We start from the raw sequence: 21,032 nt of genomic DNA, 5'->3' as shown, positions 1-21,032 counted from the left end.
ACACCGGGTAATAGCCCTTCTAACCCTTAAGCCTAAGCGCGAAAGTGAGCGACACGCACAGACAATGCACCGGCACCACAACCAAACATGCGGGCAGCAGGGGTTCGCTCAGGCTGCAAACGAGACATTTGCCAGGGACGCTGACCCTCGCAACTAATGCTGCAAGAGTTACGGTAGATAGCCCCTACTCCGACCGACCGCCTAAAAGCCCCTCAGAGAGTCCTAACGTCTCCATGCAACCCACTGTGACCCCCACCGCCCCCAAAATACAGGGAGTAGCGCTTACCGTGAACCAGTAGCCTGGTCCAGTGCTCACAACCTAGCGGGCAAGGTTCGTCTCCTCTTTCACGCTGGGGCCGAACGGGTTTTATAGCCTCGCTGCAGCCTCGCACTTGCGCAGTATCTGCTGCGTGGGTGGAGCAGTGACCAGCCCCGTCCATCCCATCAGCGCACGACTGGCAGGGCACAGTCGCTGTGCCTGGTGTTGCGGATGCTGCCTGAATCGCCGCGCTAGCGCCCTCTGTCGCGTTACATAAGTAGCATACACGTACATGTGTATTAAAATTATGCGCATTTAAAGACGTTCATTAGATTTGATTGTAAACTTGTGTTTATAAGCCCCGTTATCCTTGGGATAGCGGGGCTATTTTTTATGCCAGGAAACTTACCGGAAAAGAGTCTATCCTGCAGCTAAACCGAGGTCAGCCTATTGACGGAAGTGACTGTACTTCGGTTCTATTCAATCTGCAGTGACTTGTGTTTGTGATATCATTTCAGAAATAAAATGTACAGCACCAACGGAGTGCTGTGTTGTATTGTAAAAGTTGCTATGGCGAATGGAGTAGAAGTCTGTGTCTAAAAAAGTCATCTATTGGTCTATGCCAACCACTTATCAAAAATTTTTTGATGTACATGTACATTGGAAAACAGTCTTGTATGATTAAAAAACGGAGCGATTAAACAATGAATTTATAAACATCAAGGAAAACAACGGTGTCAGAAAAACAGCAGAGTGCTTAACGATGTGTATACAGGCATCAAGGAAAACAAAACAACGGTTTGCTTAGCGATGAATCGACAAGCATCAACTAATCATGGAAGAAAGGAGTTAATATCTGCATCTTGTATCGATGAAACAACAAGGTGATTAGTGATGTATGGTGTCCTCATGTTGACGGCTACAGAAAGAATGTGAGAATAGAAGCTATACTGAGTCTATATTTAGGGAAACTTTGATCAGCGTTATTGTGAAACTGTGTAGGTGTTTTTAAGGACAAATGGGTATTTCAGCAAATACTGGGACTGTACTGCGTCTATTTGTATTTGAGAAAAACATTGATCAGCGTCCTTGTAAAACTGCGTAGCTGCTTTCAAGGATAAATGAGTATATCGGCAAATACACTGTACACCGTCTATTTGAGTGGAACTAAAAACTGTACTTGTCGTGAGAACTTACACAGGACTCTTGAACAGTGCAATCGTATCGAAGTGACAACTGGACTTAAAATGTACATGTAGGCCTATGTAATGCAGGCGCAAATTGTCGAACTGTATTAGGTTTACCTTTGACCTTGAGTGCTTGATTTATTCATTTGTCTGTAGGCGTTGCCTATCGAGGCACCTGTTCTCCGATGGTGCGTCCAAAATGTCTACCAACGTAGGTCGCTGTAAGTGCGTCATGCAGTCTGTACATGCATAATGCAAACTAGTGTGTGGGTTTCACACGCGGCTGTAACCACAACTCCTGAGATGTGAATCACGCTCAACATTTTGTTTTCTCATTGTTGGGTACTGCAGCAGACAGTCTCAATGATGTAAGCCTAAATTTACGTTGCTAAGTGACTGATTTGGAGCTGCCGTTCTGCTGCTGGTGATAGCCTGTAATCTCGGCAGAGTCGTGACTTAATCCCGTCTAGTACTAAAGTCTATAAGTGTGATTATTTTGCTGTAATTTTCTGCCAAAGTGTAAGCGGTTTTCTAACGATGTGCTTTGTAATGTTGGGTCAATTTACTTTGCATATTGTATCCATGACTGCATAACACAGGGATATTTCAGAATATTATGTCAGAAACCTTGTTTTTGATAAATTATATTGATTGATTTATATCACAGATTAAACGGAGTCAACATCCCAAAGTGACAGGCGAATTTATGTCACAAGTCTAACTTTTTTAAGGGGCGTCAGTGACCTCAGAGCTATAGGCAACAACTGCAACAATATATACAGTAATTATAAAAGACAATGACTCACTATTACCTCCTACCACATTGAGAAGAGCTTATACTTTGATCAATGAAAAACCTCCTCCAGTAGCGTGTGTGAAAATAAAAGAAGACACTTATAAACACGCCAAAAATGTACAGGAAACAGATTTGTTAATTGTCAAGATTGTTATAAAAGATTACAGCCTTAAACAGACTTTGAAGTTGAAAACCGTTTAGGAGGCCGATATAATCAGCGTCTTGTTTATATAACAACTAGACATTCAATTGACAGAAGATCAAGCAGGCCACGTAGAAAACAAGTTAAACCAAGTTTACAAGGCAACATCGGGGGGGGGCAGGTCGTTGGTGGCGGTGTGTTATCAAAACTTGTTTACAGACCAAACGTCAGACAAAATTGGGGACTTTATGGAGAAGATCACTAGAGGGCACTCTCTTTTAAACAATTTATAATAAAACCTTAGATGGCAAATCAGGTAGAAACGCGTTTTTTTTTTATTTGACCAAGAACGAGCAGACGTTTAAATTGAAACACGACATCAATAACACAAAAGGTGACAAAGTCATAAGAGTAAACAAACCTACAGTTTAAAGCTGGGTATTTTAACGTAAGAAATGCTACAGAAATCGAGTGAGATACAAACTTGGATGGCAAACCCGCTGGGCTCAGTGGCGAAAGACCGCCTGGAATAGCTTCGGAGCTTAGAAGGGGTATAGCCCCAAATTCAAAGAGCTAAAGACAGACTGTTACAAGCAAACGAAGGAGGGACTTTAGGGGAAGAAATCAGAATTATCGCTGAGCAAATTGAACAGCTGAATCAAGAAGTTAAAGCTTTAGAAACACAACCAGGCCAAAGGCAAATAGAAGAGTTCGTTTTGCTTTTGGGATCGACAATAAAAACATCTAATCAGCGTCATTATAATGAGGGGCAGAGACGAGCCTTAGAAGGGAATCCTCCTCCAACAAACCCTGCAAGAGACTGAAACCAGCCCAGAAGAGACAGAGATCATGACATATCTAAAAGACGTTTTCTCACGTGGTATAGAGGGCCCGTACTTGATAGACTTGGTTCTCAAAGCTCGTTTCAACCGTTACCCCGAGGCAAAAAAGGGAGTATCGTGGTTTCCCTGGTTTTTATAGCATAGACTGGTTTGATTTTTAACAAACTCAATCCCAGGCGTATCTTTCAAAGTCCACTCAGAGTTTATGAGGGTGACTTTAGCGATCTCGGACCCCAACCTGAGGTTACGGTTAAATAAAGAAGGGTCGAAGCTATTGAACTTACCCAAAGTCAAACTTTTACCTGACGTCATTTAAGAAGTTAAGTATGATTTAAACCCAGTGAAACTCGCGTTTATTCATTGCAGTCAGTTAAACATCGATGACAACTTTTATAATGGGCAGTCTTCAGACTTGCTAGACGTGATAGCTACTGAGCCCCTAAACTCAAGAACTGAGGTGTGTAAAACACCCAAAAAGCTAAAAGACAGAAACATCAGCAAGTTGACCTTTTCTGTTAAAAACAAGCGAGGAGAAACAACAAAGGCGCTGGAATTTTGATTGAGCTAGACGCTTTTAAAACGCGTATATAATAAAAAGAAGAGATGACAACTACGGTTTAGTCAACATTTATCCTATGTTAGAATTAAACAGCGCTGAAACGGCGGAAACCAAAGTTTATAGACGCCAAAAGATCTAAGACATCAAATCCCAGATCTTGAGAGAGCATAACACGAGAGAGACTACTTACAAAAAGCTGAAGATGTGGACGTGCACGATTCAGTACTTGGAACACGGAGTCGAATTACTTGGTGCCGCAACTGCAGCGGTGGCCATCCCCGCCATCATGGGCCTCATGGGACGAGCATAGGCACGTTTGCATGTTACGACATTTTGGAATACGCATCTACACGTTTGACGACGAGAACCAAAAGGCACGACCAAATCAGAGTGCTGGCAGACGTCAAACTCAACACGATCGAAGAATACGTCTCTAGCGCTATCGAAGACGGTGATATGTCTAAAAAAGAATTTGTACTAATTTTGTCTGAACTTAGAAAATTTAATGAAATGAAAGAAAAATTTGGGCAAAGCCGAGTACCAAATCAGAAGAACCAGAACGACGGACAAAGCCGAATTTGACCGTCAAGTCAAAGAGAAAGCGGAAGCCATCGCGAGCGATTTAAAAAAAGATCAAACCCACCGTTCCCCCTCTTTAAAAACTCTTTATTTTAAAAAAGTGATAGGAGCCAAATTTAGTCACTTAGCGATCGTGGTCAATAAAGACAACTGGTTTTCTGCCGAGTTTCCCAATTTAACAAAGGCATATAAACTACCAAGAGTAAATCAGACGAATTGCGGTCCACCATTGTGATCCTATATTGTTTTATCAAATCCAGTTTAATTTTGCGGTACATTGCGCGATGGGCTTTGATTTACTGTCTGACCCCAATCCGTTTAATTTTCATGTGTATCACACAGTATTAAAGAAAGATTTTTATTTGATTGCGTCATGCCTATACCAAGCGACGACGTATTTGACGCGTTGCACAACAATTATGACCTCCACGAGTTCATTGACACGTGTCGTCTGTTTAACATTAACTCAACCAAGCTGTTTAAACAAACGCGAGATACACAGAGCAACGGATTAGGGACTGCTTATTATTACCACGGGTCATTTACCCAGGGATGTGCAACTTTAGGTCAGAGCTGGTTCAATGCGTATTACGGCGAGCAGAAATTAAACTGGATTATCTCTAATAATAAAAGATATATTCCTGTCTACCACTTTGTTTTCTTGTAATATTTTAAGTCAGGGGACACCCTTTCTAAAAGTATGCTGCTCAAGATATTTCGTCGTGTACATTCTGAGAAAAGTGTACCACAAAATTGGGAAATTTTGCCTCTTTAAAACTTTGTTTCTGCTTGAAATCCATAAATGATGAATAAAAGATTTATTCATCGAAATGAATAGATTTAAGCACCGCGTCGGCACGTTGTCCCGGCATAACCACGGCTTCACTATACATGCTGCATGCTGCAACGCGTGTCACTTGGTCGCAGTTTTCTCGAGAAAAGTCGAGAGCGCCTGCGGGGGTAATAACAATCCGTAAAACGCATGGAACCAAGGAACGCGCAAGGAACCCACTACTAAAAATAACGCCCACATATGTTCAGTTATCAAAGAAAATGCATTACTCGCCAGGTTTAACAACCATAAATAATGCTTCCGATTATTCCTGGCAAAACTCCCAGCGATTTCAATCCCTTTTTTTTTTTTTTTTTTTACAGTACATTAGCTAAATTTTGTAATTGCTTTTTAATCCATTCTTTCCCACCACCTCACCCGGGTTTGGTTGGAGCAGGTGTAGGGGCAGGCATCGGCGCACCAGCAGCTCTGACAGCGGCCACGACGCTAACTATGATGGTGCTGATGGCTAAACTAAACGCCGTCAAAATACAAATCGTCTTTGTTTAGTAAAAGCAGGTTAGCAGCCAAGGAGTGCACATGTACCTAAAGCCTGCTCTGAAGATGGGTAAGAATTGCAGGGGACTTGGTTGATGAAGTTTAATTGCAATCGATTTTAGTTGTTTATTTAGAACCTGGTTCTGTGGGTTTTTTTTGTACTGCTAATTTTATTGCTAGTCTTTTACTGAAAAGTTAAGGTCAGTGTTTAAAAGTTTAAAATTGGAAATTCCAGGCCTCAGCTTTATGGTCTGAGGTTTTCACTTATTTTTGGTTGTCGTTGTTTTTCTTTGATTTTCTACGTGTATTTTTATTTATTTTGGGGGTCATATATTGGTTCCGCTGAATTCTTAAAAGAGTAGTTTTCCTTAAGTTCGCAGTTGGCTAGGAAGGTATTTAACAGATTATAGAATTTCTTTCTTGATTGGTTTTTGGTTGTTGAATACAGTAATTTTTTTGACATTTTTTTTCCGAGATCAAACACTTTCCTGTCCTGTCTTTTTTTTTTTAAGACCTCGCGATTCGTCCTTAGTTGATCCCTAGTTAGTCAGTATTTTGTGCAACTTGCAAGCGATTTCCCCCAGAGTTGTCTTTTTCATTAGTGTTCTTTTTTTCCAGGTTACATTTTTACATTTTTTGTTGGAAGATCCTGGTAGGGATACTCTTCCTTGGAACTCAGCCAGGTCTTTTTTTCTTGCATAGGGATAGATCTCTTTTGTGGTCAATGGTTAAACCAATACAGTATTTAGATAAGGTTCATTGAAGTTACATGATGGCAGAGACTCCAAGTCCACCGAGATTCACACTCTAAATGTTAGACACTCCACCCGTTTTAACGCCTCATGCAGCAACCGCCACGCCACAAGGCACAGCCCTGCCACCACCAGACAGGCAGCTTACGCCCCAACAGATCATCGTTTTTGGCCCCATCTCCAGGGACATTTACCCCACACTGGCTGATTCACCGAGGATTGTCACAACACACCAAGTGAGAGGAGCCCCCACATTCACTGGATGTTAGAAGAGCATTTGAATCGAAGATTGGATTCGAGACATGCGCTACCTGCTAGAGGCGAAGGGCAGCACAGGAAGAGTCCAGTTCCACGAGGTGGTGCGTAAACACAGCTGGGAGGGCTCGCAATGTTGTGCTAAATCTCGACAGCCGCAGCCCCTCTGAAGTCACAACAGAGGCAGCTTCGCTGAATTTTTGGATGAGTTTGGGGAAGATAACTTGGTCTTCTCACCCATGACGATTTTACACGAGGGTTCAGAAAGATGGTGGATCAGCAAGCGAGTATACCATCGCTCTGGAGGCGCTCTTGAGGCGTATTGAGGAGAAGGGGAGATAGCATGGCTGCCAGAATCTGTTTGGTGACACCAGGGACAGCATCCTCACCAACCAGTTCATGACAGGGCTACGTGACGACCAACGCAGACAGAGACTTAAATCCATGCGACCTCGCAACATGAGTTTTAAAGAACTCCAGTCAGAGCTGAGGGTCGTTGTGGAGAAGCACCAACAGGAGGAAAGGATGCGACAGCACTATCAGCTGATGGCACACATCCTTACCAAGGCAGACATCTCCAAGAATCCGTTGCCACCCCAGCAGACAAGTCTGACAACACACAGAAGAGCCGAGACACCGGTGTGAACCTTGCAGATATTGCCAAGTTGATGGAAAGGCTGACCATTACGCTGAACCAAGTTCTGGAGAATCAGATGCAATTAGGCCAACGCGTCGAAAGGTTGGAAAGAAGTTCCCAGGTGATGCCGCCACGGCAACCTCAGCAGTCCGGCGCAGTCATCCATCCTTCACCAAGATTCAATGACCAACCAAAGTCCTGCTACATTGTGGCAGTTTAGGCCATTTCGCCCATAGATGTCCACAGCCGAGACAAGCACATCCAAGGTCAACTTCAGCTCCAAAATGGGGAGACCCTCTGATGTGGGGTGATCAGTTGGTTTTTCTAAGTTGTCTACAAGCGCGCCTCTTTCCACTTCAGAAATACCTTTAAGAATAAAAGAATAGTGACCTAGTTTGGCCAGTGAGTGACATGGAGATTGTTATGTCGGGGAAGAAGTGCTCCGTTCTACTGGATACAATGGGCTCAGGACTCAGGTGAGCACCATAACCGATGCCTAGGTAGCCAACCATCCACGGACAGTGCTTGTCCGAGAGCTTGCGAAAAAAGTCACAAGCTTACTCCGGTAGGACTCAAACCCAAGACCTCCTGCTTAATAGTGCAGACGTCTTAACCACTCGACCACCGAGCTTGCCGGAGTCGGCTGGCCGGTCGGAGTCAGGGGTAGCAGCGGGTACCGCGAACTATTTTCAAGATGTATTTTTGCGTTGGAGAGATCTTAATTTATATAACGAGTTTTGCCCTTAATATATACGTTGGGTAAGGGCAAAACCCGTTATATAAATTAGCATAAAGGATAATCCCTACACAAAAGGACCGTACGTGCATTGGGGTAATGAGAGGGATATTCCCCGGAATACGGACTATGCGTAGTGGGTGGTCTTCTGCGTGCTGGTAGCCAATTGACATGCGCGTAAACATGGGGCCTTGTGGGGTACTGGAACAATGGGAAGTACCCCACAAGGCCAGAGGGGTACAAAAATTGGTTAAATTGTGTTAATTTATTTAACGGGTTTTGGAATTTCACGAAACAGATATTATCCGTCGCAAATTGAAGTGTTTTATATAAGGGACATACGGTCGAAATTTCAACCTAGGAAAGTGAATTTGGTTTAAATTGGAGTGATTTAAAATCTTTGCGTGTTGTGTGGGAGTTTTGTACACGAGAACAAAGGAAATACCCCACAAGTATAGCTGTGTAAAGGTGGGTGTCTGTGTGGATGAGCGGGAGGATGGAAATTAGAGGCATACATCGTGGGTGGTCTTGTACATGTAGTAATGTTTTTGGCCATACTGGACTTATGCAGTTTTCTCTGCATCAAAATTCAGGAAGAAGATAAGTCAAACGTTCTGAAACAATTTGTTTTGCTTTTCTAGGGTTTCTTCAGGACTGTCGTCCCGGGTTTCTCCTTTTTAATTTGGTTTTTTTTGTTTTGTTTTGTTTTTTGACGGGGGCTTCTTTGTATTAACCTTGTTTTGCTAGCTAATATTTCTCTTTTAAAGATCTTTTTTCAATTGTTCTATAGGTAAAGTTTGAATGAATGTAACTGTAATTTCTGTGATTAAAAAGGTTTTGTTTGAAATAAAATGGTTGTGGTTGTACTTTGGAATTCTTAGCCCTTCTGCGTTGTTTCATACGTGTTTGTATTTTAGAGTTTAATTTTGAAACTTAAATAAAGAAAAAGACAAATAAATGAAAATAATAAATAAAGGAAATATACAAATAAGTTATAAATAAAAATGTTAGGGAAATATGAATAAAGCAATACTTAAAATAAAACAGAGGTAATAGTTTCACCGTAGGTATTAACGGGGGTTAAACTATATCCAGCGGTCATTTTAAACCTTGACTTCGATGAGGCAGGAGCATGGAAACGTACTTGAAGTCTCTCTATTACGACATAGACCACGAAAGCGGTTTGAGCAGCGTAAACAAATTATATTGCGCCGACAAGCATGACGGAAAGTACAAGATTATGTGAAAGCAAGTTCAAGACTTTCTTTGTGGACAAGATGCATACACGCTCCATAAACCCGAGAGAAAAAGATATCCGAGAAATAAAACGTTGGACTTGGCCGACGTTTCTCAATAATCCAGATATAATAAAGGATTTTGGTATTTTATTGACGTGGATCGACGTGTTTTCTAAATATGCTTTGGTTATACCGTTAAAAAAAAATAAAACGGGCAAGGCGCCGGTGAAAACTTTCAAGACTAATATCAAGTCTAGCGGCAGACCTCCCGTGATGATTCACACGGATAATGGCAGTGAATTTACCAACCACCCGTTCCAAACTGTGATTAAGGCCGAAGGGATACATTTCTACACGACCAACAGCGAAGTTAAAGCTTTTATTGAAGAAAGATTCAACTGTACTCTCAAATCTCGCATGTGGCGATACATCGACGTCCTGCCGCAATGAGTGAAGGGCAACAACCATTCTTATCACCGTTCCATTGGAATGAAGCCCGCGGAAGTCAACGGTCGCAATGAAAGCACAGTCTGGAAACGCCTGTATCCAGCATCCAAACGACCCGGCAATTTTAAATGGAATAATGATGTCTTTGTAATTTCTGTGTTTAAGAAGATTTTGTTTGAAATAAATTAATTGTGGTTGTACTTCGGAATTCTTGGCCCTTCTTCGTTGTTTAATACCTGTTTGTATTGTTTGAAATGTTTCAAACCTCAACTAAAATAAAGAAACTAATAAATTTAGACAAATAACAGAATAAAAGAAATTATAAAACAAAGAATAATAGTGACAAGAAAAAACAAATTTAAACATTGAAAGAAGGAAATGAACATAATTATAGTTTTTCTTAATAATAAATTTAGACATAAACAAATTATTCTGACCGGACAGCCATATTTTCGTTCATTCGATCGTCAGTTTGACTCTATAACTTGGCATTTTTCTTTATTATATCTTTAAGTACACAGTACACTTTCTTGTCCATTTTGTAACAGCCAATTTTAATTCCCTACAAACACAACAGATAATCGCCATGACAAACAAAAAACAACTGCTGATTGAATTTTTTGAAAAATAACATGGCAATAATTTGTTATGGTTTATACAGGGAATCCTTTGTGTATATATCTGAGACAGTTAATTCCATTCACTTCAATTCAAAAATTTTATGCCAAACAATTTCAACTAGAGTGCTTTAAATCATTGTAACACGCAGTAATAGCTCCTTGGTAAATCTTTTATTTAACCTACAGAAGAAAATCTTAATATTGCTTTTTGTGCTAAAATATTGAGAGATCATCCATTTGGCACGTTTTGCATTTTACCCTTGTGCCTCCATTTTGCTTAAAAATGACTGAATGGCCCGACTTGACCTTACACTGGGTTCCTGGAATAACGGGCAACTAATGAACATTTTCAACAACCACTTACAGCTATTTATGTCAAACGACAGAAATTAGTGAGTACAATATGGCTTTTCTTAATTTGGCCCTTAATAATCTAGTGACTCCCCCGACAAAGGAAGGGGTCAGGCCTTTCCTTTCGGCACATTCCCATAAGTGTCGTAAATAAGAATACAGTGCCTTAAAACCGAGGCCAATTTGCGGTCCCTGAATGAAATTCACGCAAAACGGGCTTGTTGCTGAATGAAGTCGGCAACATGACCGCCGCCAAATAGACCTCAGGTGGTGGTATTAAGGGGAGATGCAACAGGCAAACAATATGGCGCAATTCGTCCGCATGATATAACGCCGCGGACGACCACTGGATCTGGGGGTGCCAAATAACACCCCCATGAGCGTTTCGAAATAATGAATGAACGTACGCGTTCAGCGAACGTCGCGTACGCTCGAGGGAACTCTGCTTTAGGGCGTGAAGGTAAGTTTGGCGGGCAGTAACTCGGAATAAAAAATGACAGTATGCGGCAGTACTTCTCTTGTCAAATTGATGCACTGCCGTGCTAGAATACTCAGTAAATGTTTGTGTACAAGCCCCAGGTCGTTGGCGCCAAACTGCAGGATGATGACGTCAGGTAAGATCGGAACTGCTGACCACGCTTCCAACAGGAAATCGGAGAACTGGAACATCTGGAGTCTTCGCGGTCCCTTCCAGTGGATATAGGCCAGCCGATTAAGACGCTCTCCCCTGGGCGATGACCCCGCCACCTGAGCACACCAGCACACAGAGCCGTCCCCAATGACCCACACAGTTGGCTTGGCAGGGGCCAATTCTAGCAAGAAAAATGAAAAGAAAATCGAACAAAACACGAGCAAAGTACTTAAGCTAATACAACATGTAGCGTTCAATGGAAAATAGCTGGGGAATCCGAATGGAACGTTGGTTAGCCCCAGACTTCCAACGCCCCAAAATTTTAACATCATCCTCAGACACACCTGCCATAGCCGCAGACGTAGCTGCCCCTATGCGAAAAGAATGAGAGGTAAATCTGGCGTCGTAAAGCCCTATAAACTCAAGGGCACGACGAAGTACCGCGACAAACTGGTAACGCGTGACAGGACGCTCATCGAAATGTGGCAAAAACGGGCCATGGGGGGACATGGAACAGGCAAGATAGGACGAAGTCGCCCGGACGGGGCACATCATGTTGTGCCGGCTATGGGCTGCTGGGAATGAAACTACATAACCATGGCCATATTGATCTGTTTTCGAGTGACGTAGGATAAGTTCGACCCTTAAAGGGGAGTCTTTGACGGTAACATCAGACCGACACAACGGGATAGAAGATTGGTGGGATTTGGCAGTAAATTCCCCAATGCGAAGGAACCCAAAAAACGCAAGTAAGAAAGCCATTCGGAAAAGCCGAGCCTCGAAATTACTCGAGCAAACAGCCTGCAAGGCTGGATATTATATGTGAGACATGTAACCACGAGGCGGCGCACCAAACGCATCATTATGACATTTACACGTTTGTCTGTTGATGACACTAACTACCGCCTGATTGTCACACAAAATATCACACGTTTATAATGCAATGGGACAGCCCACTGCTGGACCGCTAGCACAATAGGGAACAACTCTAAGCAGACAATAGAAAGGGACTGACTTTTTACATGCTCGGGCCACTTCCCTTGACACCAATGCGCAGCAAAGTAAGCCCCAAAACCAATTCCAGCAGAAGCATCAGTGTACATGTGCAATTGGTCACTATTGTACCATACCGAATCCGGAAACATTATCGTTCAGCTGAAATGTGACAAAAACTGCTGCCACGCCAGCAAGTCTGCTCGTGCACCTGAAGTGATGCAAATTTTGTGATGAGGTTTGGAGATACCCCTAGCTAGATCACGCAAACGACGGAGAAAGGCCCTACCAGGTCATACCGCCTTACAAACAAAATTGAGACGACCTAGCAGGGAATGAAGATTGCGCAACGTGATTTTCTTCTGATCGAGCACACTAACAATCGTATTTTGTAAAGCAACTTGCTTATCAGTCGGGATTTGAATCTGTCGTGCATCCGTATCGATCGCTAAACCCAGGAAAGTGAGGTTCGTAGCTGGACCGTCGTTTTTTTCTTCCGCGATGGGTACCCCAAATCGCTGACAAACTACTCTGAAAGATTGGAGGGAACGTGCGCACTCGGCATGACTAGCCCCAACGAACAGGAAATCATCCAGATAATGCACAATGTTAAGATATTCGGCCACCTTACGGGTACAGTACTCAAGGAAAGTACTGAACCGCTCGAATGTAACACAGGATAAAGCACAGCCCATAGGCATGCATTTATCGAAATAAAATTGGCCGTTATGGGAAAAACCAAGCAAATCAAAATCGCTTGGATGGACGGGAAGTAAACGAAAGGCCGACTTAATATCCGTCTTAGCCATCAGGGCACTACGTGGTAAACCTGCGATCATAGCTATCGCCTCATCAAAACTCGTGTATGAAACGGTGGTGTCTGCGGGATCAATGAAATCATTCACCGATTTGCCGATAGGGGACGACAAATTATGGATTAACCGAAATTCACCCGGAGTCTGTTTGGGCACCAGGCCCATAGGTGAACAACGGAAATGAGGAAGAGGCTGGGACAAAAACGGGCTAGCAACGCGACCCAAAGCAACTTCACGATCAATTTTTTAACTGCAGAATGTTGGGATGTTTGCGAGCAAATGCAGAATTACGAGCAGAGGTACTAACCCTGGAACCTGAATAGCCTACCCGGAAACCGCACAAAAAAAACTTCTTTGCAAAAAGTGGGAGTCCTGAGTATTAGGGTAAGCCCGTAAAAAAGGGAGCATACTACTTAGTTTTACTGGGGTTGATGCCAGCTGCCGGCACCCGTGCTGAGACGCGAGACTGTGCGTTTCCCCGACAACGGGTTGTGGGGTGGCCAAATGCCCTGCAGGTGGAGAAGCGATGCGCGAAGCGACACAAGGGACGATTGCACTGATCGCGGTTGAAGTCGATACATGTAGGTTGACCAACCCCGGCGACTGGGCGCCGACCAGGCCCGAAATCGGACCAGGGGGTGGCGGCAGTGGAGGGGGCACGCTCGCGTTGCTGGTACAGACAAAAATTATGCTGGTGCGAAACGGGCACACCAAGCAGCACCAGCCAAAGTTCGGCATCAAAGTTCGGCAAAGAGCGCGACGGCACACGCGCCTGGTGCAATCGAAACTGGATGTCGTACTCGCGCCAACATTACCCCACATGTCGAAATGCTGCAGATCGAATAGTGTCTGCGTACTTCAGTAACGAACGAGCGTGGGTAGGATGTTGCAACAAATACACAGATGTAAAAACTAGAAACGCTGACGCCCACTGCTCGATAGACGTAATAGGCGGAGCCTGCTTATGGGGACGAATCTGCCAAAGTGGGGACTCATTGGACCCGATTGTAAAAAGAGTCTCGTCAAAGGAATTATCCAAGCCCGTGCCGCGCGACAACTTCAACAAGGTTCCGAATTCTACGTACTCCCCCCTCCAAATTTTGTCTTTTAGATGTTGAGGAATCGCGGCCCCGAAATCGTCACAGACGCTAGTTAATGCCATACTCGAATCGGAAGAGGAGGTAATTGACAATGTGCTTGGAGCTGAAGTTCCCGACACCACGAGCGTGAAACTGGAAAGTTGCGGGGCTAATTCAAAAGGATTAGCAACAGGGGATTTACCCGGCTCCAAAGTTTGCGCCGAACTCCCTCCAGGCCGACTGATGGTAGCGGGCGCTGACGTTGCATGGGTAGACTCAACACTCGAACTCTCTGGAATCATTCCGACAGTAGCCAACGGTACAACAGTGGTATCTGGACCGGACGATGCAAGCTGCGGTGCACTAGACCCTGCAAGGGCCGCGACCACCGACGCATCTTGACGGGAAGACTTGCGAGGCCGCCCCCGAGAACGCTTCGCTCCATCCGTCGGCCCAGAAGTATCCCACCGCTTGGAATTGGCGCGGGGCATAACTAACAAAATTGCTTTTGCAAAACAGACAGATTTTCTCTTTTCCAACCAAACGCCACGGCTGCTCAAGCAAAAGTGACCGGGAGTAACTCTCTCCAGTGCTACTAACATTTTTAAGGTCACGCCAGTAACTAGTTCGAGGCATTAAATCACCGTGCCAGCAACCGCACGTGAAAACTACTGACCAACTTAGTGACAAGAGCCCCCAATGTCCCGCGGTGATAAATTATTTGAAATTGCAATTTATTTTGCCTCAAATTGATTACAAGGGGAAGACAAACATAGATCCCTTTGGCGAACTTTGGATACACTGCCAAGAAATAAATAATCACTTTAATTACTTTAACGAGCAATCTTCATACGTATTGTGCTCCACGTCAGACCCGAGTGAAAGTGCCAAGTCACTTGTAAACGATCAAATAACGAACTTACATTTTTCGTTGAGAAATGAGCGGGGAGAAATTATCAACAATAAAGACGGCACAATTTTACTCGAGCTGGACTTTTTAACCGCCTCGAGCTAGACTTTTGAAATGTGCTATTAAAAAAATGTGTTTTTAAAAAGATAACGACAGACAATCAGTCAAATATGTATCCAGACTTGACCGGATAACAAACGCGACCGAAATTTACCGCCTTCAAAAAACGCGATGCGAGAGAATCTTCTAACAAAAAGATCAGACGAATACTTACTGTGCTCAATTATGTGGAAAACGGAGTCGAAGCAATAGGCGCTACACCTGCCGCCATTCACATTCCCGCTATTTCGGGAGTTATTACTGGGCCCATAGGACTTGTGATGGAAGGCCTCGCTATCGGTGCAATTGGGGCTTATGCGATGTTAAGGTACGCCAGTTGCAGATTGCCTCACAAAACTAAGAAACACGACCAAATCCGCGTGCTTGCCGATGCAAAGCTAAACACCATCGAGGAATGCGTCTCTCACGCGATCAAAGACGGTGATATTTTTTGTCTGAACTGAAAAAATTAAACGAAATGAAAGAAAAGATCCAGTCAAACACGCTGATAAAGTTGCAAGGAACTAAAACTATATATCTATAGACAAAGCAGAATTTGACCGTCAAGTGCAAGCAAAGGCGGAAACTTTGTCAATGAAAGGGCGGCGTTTTTTTTAAGACCTTATGAAAACACTTGGCGAATAACTTTGTACAAATTTGTCGTCAAGTACGAAGAACCACTACCTGCTTACCAAAATATCATTAAAGAAGTAGAACCCACAGCACCCCCTTTTTAAAATCTGTTATAAAATGAATGGGAGCCAATTTTTGTCAATTATCGATCGTGGTAAATAAAGATTACTGGTTCTCCGCCGTGTTTCCAAATTTAACCTCGGTGTTCAAGTTACCAAAAGTGAAAACACACGAAGCGGTCAACTGCTGGACGACAGACCCGATATCATTTTACCAGAACCAATTTAACTTCGCAGTGTATTGCGCTACGACAGCTTGCGGGGTGGGTTTCGATATATTGTCCGATTCGAACCCGTACGTGTCTGCTTTATTTAACTTCCACGTGTATTACACAGTGAGAAAGATATTTTACGACTGCGTGAGGCCCATCCTGAGCGACGACATCTTTAACGCATTGCACAACAACTATGACCATCGGAAGTTCACAGACATTTGCCGACTGTAAAACGTCGATCCAAGTAAATCTTAAAAACGAACTCGCGACACTGTATCAAACGGATTGGGAACGGCTTACTGTTACGACAATGGTGGCGTTGAAGTCCCAAGTAAAAACTACGACCCCTATGACTTACACGTCACCACGGCAAATTTGCGGGATTTACTTTTATGGGCTTTGGGTGGGCTAAACCGCCAAAAGGCTCTGGTCACGCGAGTACTTATTAGGTGACTTGGATTACACAGTCTGACTCAGCTAAATTGGCTTGGTGGGACTTTATCCCAAAGAAAAGTAAATTAACAGACGTGGGAATCACAATGGTAAACGAGTCGATCACAGCCTATGTGTACGCGCTATTGGGAGCTCGAGCACAGACAAAGACGAGTGTAATTGAACCCGGGACCGGATAGATGCCCAACGACAGTTTATAATGATCGTGAAATCTTTAAGAAACTCGGAGCCCGACCTTGAACAAAGAATCGACCAATTTCAAGATTCGTTTTTGTACGCAAAAACGCCTTTAAACTTCGTAGTCGCACTCGGTTTGTATTTGGTACCCTCGGACATGGACCTGAGAATCGGTACATTTGAAGGATACAACAATTTACAAAATGCGACAGCCGGCATGAAGACCGGTACGTGCCAAGTTTAAACTCGATTGCTTCCGACCAAGTAGAAGAAGAACCAGATTTCACAGAATCGGCACAAGTAGACAAACAGCCAGAACTAGAACCTACACCTCCTTTACCCGTATCAACACCACCTCAAGAAAAGAAACCGTTGGACGTTCACAACGAAGAAAAACTTTCGTTAACCGTAGGAGCTATTGTCGTTGGTGGACTCGGTTTTATGCTGTACAAAGTGTTAACTTGAAACTAACTTTGATAAAAGGCATGAAAAAAAAAAACTCCTTAAATTTAAAGAGGGGTTTTAAATTTTTTTTTTCCTAAAATTAATCTGTTACATCTTCTTCAGGTAAGCCAAAATTAAAATGCCCACGCCCATTAACAATGATCCAACGATCCAGCGATCCAACCGACCCCTTTTCTCGCCGCAGTGAATAGCCAGCTCAACACGCTTCCGATGACACTGGATAATGCACCCAAAGACGACAGACCCGGTTTTTTCAACACGTTTGCCAAATTTTCCAATTGCCGTTTGATCCAGTCTGTTACGCCTCCTTTCGCGGGGGTTTAGGCGCAGGTTCTGGGCTAAGTGCCGGCGTAGGAGTACCAACTGCTCTGACAGAGGCCACTATACTTGATACGATCGTACTCAAGGCTAAACTAAAAGCTGTCAAAATACTCACAATCGTTACCCCTTGTTCTCTGAAAAGCATTCAATTTTTTCGCGTACAGTTAAATCACCGTCCATTATTGCTGAAACTTTTTTTTCTTAATGCGATTGATTTGTGACCGAAGGTGATCGGTGTTTCTGTAAATAAGTTCTAACCTACCTCGCCTTTCCACTTCTAAATTGCCCAACTGTTGTTGAAGTTCTGCACGTTCTCCTTCCGAAGCTGCTTCCTCTGACTCGTTCTTCACCTCTTTGTTGCGTCCGGAATATCTTCTTCATCGTTTGTGTAATTTCCTGGGGGGTTTGTGTAATTTCTTTTGTCAAATGAGGGCGCTGCTTTAGCGCTTATGGGTGCACTGAGCTAATTCAAGCTCCATTGAAAATAGTGTAAAATCAACCAAGTTTGGAGCCCCATGGCAGGCAACTGAAGTCCCTGAGGCCTCTCAAACAAAAAACAATGTGTTGTTTGGTCCTTCAGATTTCATTTGATTTTCAATTTTTAGTAGGTTAACCAATGAATTTTTTAATTATCCGCCCCAAACAAACTCACCCCCCAAAAAGTGAATGTTGCCAAGCCCTCCCAGCGGCCATTTTTCAAATGACATCCCTCACCTTCCGGGGGCTCTTCTGACTAATTTTCAGTCCCATTTTTGTCTGCTTTGCCCCCAGATGGGTGCCCCTGAATCTACAGAGATGATCCTGTGCCATACTGACACAATTCCACCATTTCTTGGCCCAAACAGACCCCTCTTTTCGAAACAATCTCTGGGAGTACTTTTTGTGCGCCTCGGCCTGGCGGAGAATTTTCCTTGAATTGGGACACTGCACCTTTAATGGGTCCAGTCCACTAATTCAAGTCCCATTGAAAACAGTGTAAAATCAGCACCGTTCAGGGCCCAATAGCATGCACGCCAACATCCCTGAGATTTCTGAAACACAAATGAAATTTTTGTCTGGTCACTTATCTTTCAATTTCTTTTCAATTTTTTGTGGGTTAACCAATTACATTTTTAATTATTCCCACAAAACAAAATCACCCCCCCCCCAAAAGTGATTTTTCCGAAGTCTGATTGCAGCCATTTTTCAAGTGGCAACCCTTAACATTCTTGGGCACTTAGGACCATTTTTCAACCGTAGTTTTCAGCCCTTCTGCCCTCATATGAAAGCTCAAAGACCCAGGGAGTTGATCCTGGCGACGATTTACACGATCTCACCATTTTGGGGGCCAAACAATCTCCTTTTTCAAAAGATACTGCGGGGGCCACTTTTAATGCTAATGAGCTGGTCAGAAATTCTCACTTGAATTAGTGGTCTGCACCCTTTATATACACCCATTTTTCAGTTTTTCACACCAAACAACACTGAATGGTTGAGAATGCATAAAAAAACCTCAATTCCAGAGAAAAAATGGAAAAAAAATTTCTAATGGCTGCATATGGAGAGAAAATGCTCAAGGTCAGCCTCTAGCAAATGTGCACAAACTACTGCAGACTGCCTATATACACTAACTAGTGCAAATACAATGTGCAGTAAGCAGCTGAAAATTACACTTTTCACATGAGCAGCTTCAACTGCCTGTTGCTACAGATAATGGGGAGAGTTACTCAGGCTAGGCACTGCCAACTGTAGCGGCCAAGTGCACGAAAGACATAAAACTTTGGCCATGCTTTGACATGAAAGCTCACCGTAGATATTACTCCAGTTGACGGGCTCCAGCCCAAGAGTTGAAAACCTGAGCCCAAAATAGGGCACTTCCAACACAAGAGTGGAACAAATCACCAAGGAGAGTGTCTCGATAAATTTGAGTCACCTGTGCATATCCACGGCTTGGTCAGTCGGTGCCCAGGCTGTACTTGACCATCTAAAATTGAACCGGACCCCCCCCCCACAGTTAGGGTTGGCCTCTGTTAGGGTTAGCCTTCATTAGGGTTGGCATCCGCTAGGGTTATGCTCTGTTAGGGTTGGAATCCAGCTTTTCTAGGTTTCATTCAGTCCATCCTAATCAAAGAATTTCTTGAATCCGACAAACAAACGATTACAAAGTGACATGTTCCACATGTACAAATATAATTCTCATGTTATTACCTGGATATTTATTGTGTCCGACAATCCAGTATTTCTGATGTCTCATAATCCATAAAACTGTTATTCATGGCTTGTTGTGGTCTCTCCACCACTGCCAGGACCAACGTAAACAAGAGGGATAAATTTTAAACCCAGCCGCCACTACTGCAATAGCATGCACGCCAACATCCCTGAGATTTCTGAAACACAAATGAAATTATTGTCTGGTCACTTATCTTTCAATTTCTTTTCAATTTTTTGTGGGTTAACCAATTACATTTTTAATTATTCCCATAAAACAAAATCACCCCCCCCCAAAAAGTGATTTTTCCAAAGTCTGATTGCAGCCATTTTTCAAGTGGCAACCCTCAACTTTCTCGGGCACTTAGGACCATTTTTTAACCGTAGTTTTCAGCCCTTCTGCCCTCATATGAAAGCTCAAAGACCCAGGGAGTTGATCTTGGCAAGGATTTACACAATCTCACCATTTTGGGGGCCAAACAATCTCCTTTTTCAAAAGATACTGCGGGAGCACTTTTAATGCTAATGAGCTGGTCAGAAATTCTCACTTGAATTAGTGGTCTGCACCCATATCCTGTCCATACCGCCATTTATGACACGCCGAACAGAGAATTTCGTAGACAAATCACCATAATTTTGCGATTATTTTTGTGTCAATTTTGACAGCTCAGCAAAGTGAATAATGATCTTTAGTTCTGGATTCAGTATGGATAATTTTGTATTAAGTTTGTAACCGATAAAGGCCATAAATGAAGAGTTTTGTCATAAATATTTTCCATGTGGTTAGGATCTTCGCCTCCCTAACAAATGGGGGCGCTCTGCATGAAGCATATGCAGGTCTTGCATACCGCCCTGTTTTGGAGAAGTCTGTTATTTTGTTATATTCTAAGACACTTCCCAGCAAGGTACATGTGTGTTTAGGGTTTAGATAAAATACATGTAATTGTGCTGTACATGTTATAGGCAAAGACAGACATGTCTATAATTTGACATATTATATAGTAATTTTTGTTTTGTATTTGAATTATAGTTGAACCACAACCACCAAGTTCAAGTTACCAAGTTCTAGCTACCACACCACAAAGTTGCAACACCATCTTAGCGTCACCACCTCTGTTGTAAACCACCTCACCACCGCCAGTCACTTCTATATTTTGCCAAGCCATAATTCGCCATACCAGAATTTTCCTTGCCATGGAACTGCCATAAGTTACCCACCCAAATTGTGTCACAGGATTGAAACTTCATTTGAGTTGCTACTGTCA

General features: G+C 43.2%; 2 protein-coding genes and 1 long non-coding RNA gene across 4 annotated transcripts in view; 1 reads left to right on the top strand and 2 right to left on the bottom strand.

Annotated features, from left to right (window-relative positions):
* Positions 1-594, bottom strand: part of LOC110988044 (serum paraoxonase/arylesterase 2-like) — a 190,888-nt gene extending 190,294 nt beyond the window's left edge. For both annotated transcript variants that reach the window (XM_087144534.1, XM_087144535.1), the window contains exon 1: positions 287-594. In XM_087144534.1, the coding sequence (XP_087000660.1) occupies positions 287-440 (154 nt within the window). In that variant the 5' untranslated portion in view covers positions 441-594. The remainder of the gene's footprint in view (positions 1-286) is intronic.
* A 221-nt stretch (positions 595-815) lies between these two features.
* On the top strand, positions 816-8,948 carry LOC147797160 (uncharacterized). The gene is made up of 2 exons (XR_015427431.1): positions 816-5,764; positions 6,543-8,948. It is a non-coding gene; the product is annotated as an uncharacterized LOC147797160 (long non-coding RNA).
* A 1,019-nt stretch (positions 8,949-9,967) lies between these two features.
* On the bottom strand, positions 9,968-20,744 carry LOC110988054 (uncharacterized). Its single transcript, XM_087144321.1, has 3 exons — positions 20,722-20,744; positions 17,843-17,955; positions 9,968-11,542 (listed from the first exon to the last, which is right to left on the bottom strand). The coding sequence occupies exons 1-3, from the start codon at positions 20,742-20,744 to the stop codon at positions 11,178-11,180; spliced, it is 501 nt and encodes a 166-aa protein (XP_087000447.1). The 3' UTR covers positions 9,968-11,177.
* Between the last annotated feature and the right edge of the window lie 288 nt (positions 20,745-21,032).

This window comes from Acanthaster planci, linkage group LG12 (genome assembly GCF_054643075.1).
Source record: "Acanthaster planci isolate LZ-2023a linkage group LG12, COTS_SCS, whole genome shotgun sequence".
Classification (NCBI taxonomy): Eukaryota; Metazoa; Echinodermata; class Asteroidea; order Valvatida; family Acanthasteridae; genus Acanthaster; species Acanthaster planci.
The sequence above is the reverse complement of the archived record's forward strand: the minus strand, read 5'-3'. Positions and strand labels throughout refer to the sequence as shown.

Bases quoted from the DNA above. Each gene is read 5' to 3' on its own strand.
- LOC110988054 (XM_087144321.1), bottom strand. From the start codon at position 20,744: ATGTCTGTCTTTGCCTATAACAT. The intron at 17,956-20,721 runs GTACAGCACAAT...CAAACGATGAAG, and splicing joins TCTGTCTTTGCCTATAACAT to AAGATATTCCGGACGCAACA. The intron at 11,543-17,842 runs GTAGGTTAGAAC...TTTTCTTGCTAG, and splicing joins TTTAGAAGTGGAAAGGCGAG to AATTGGCCCCTGCCAAGCCA.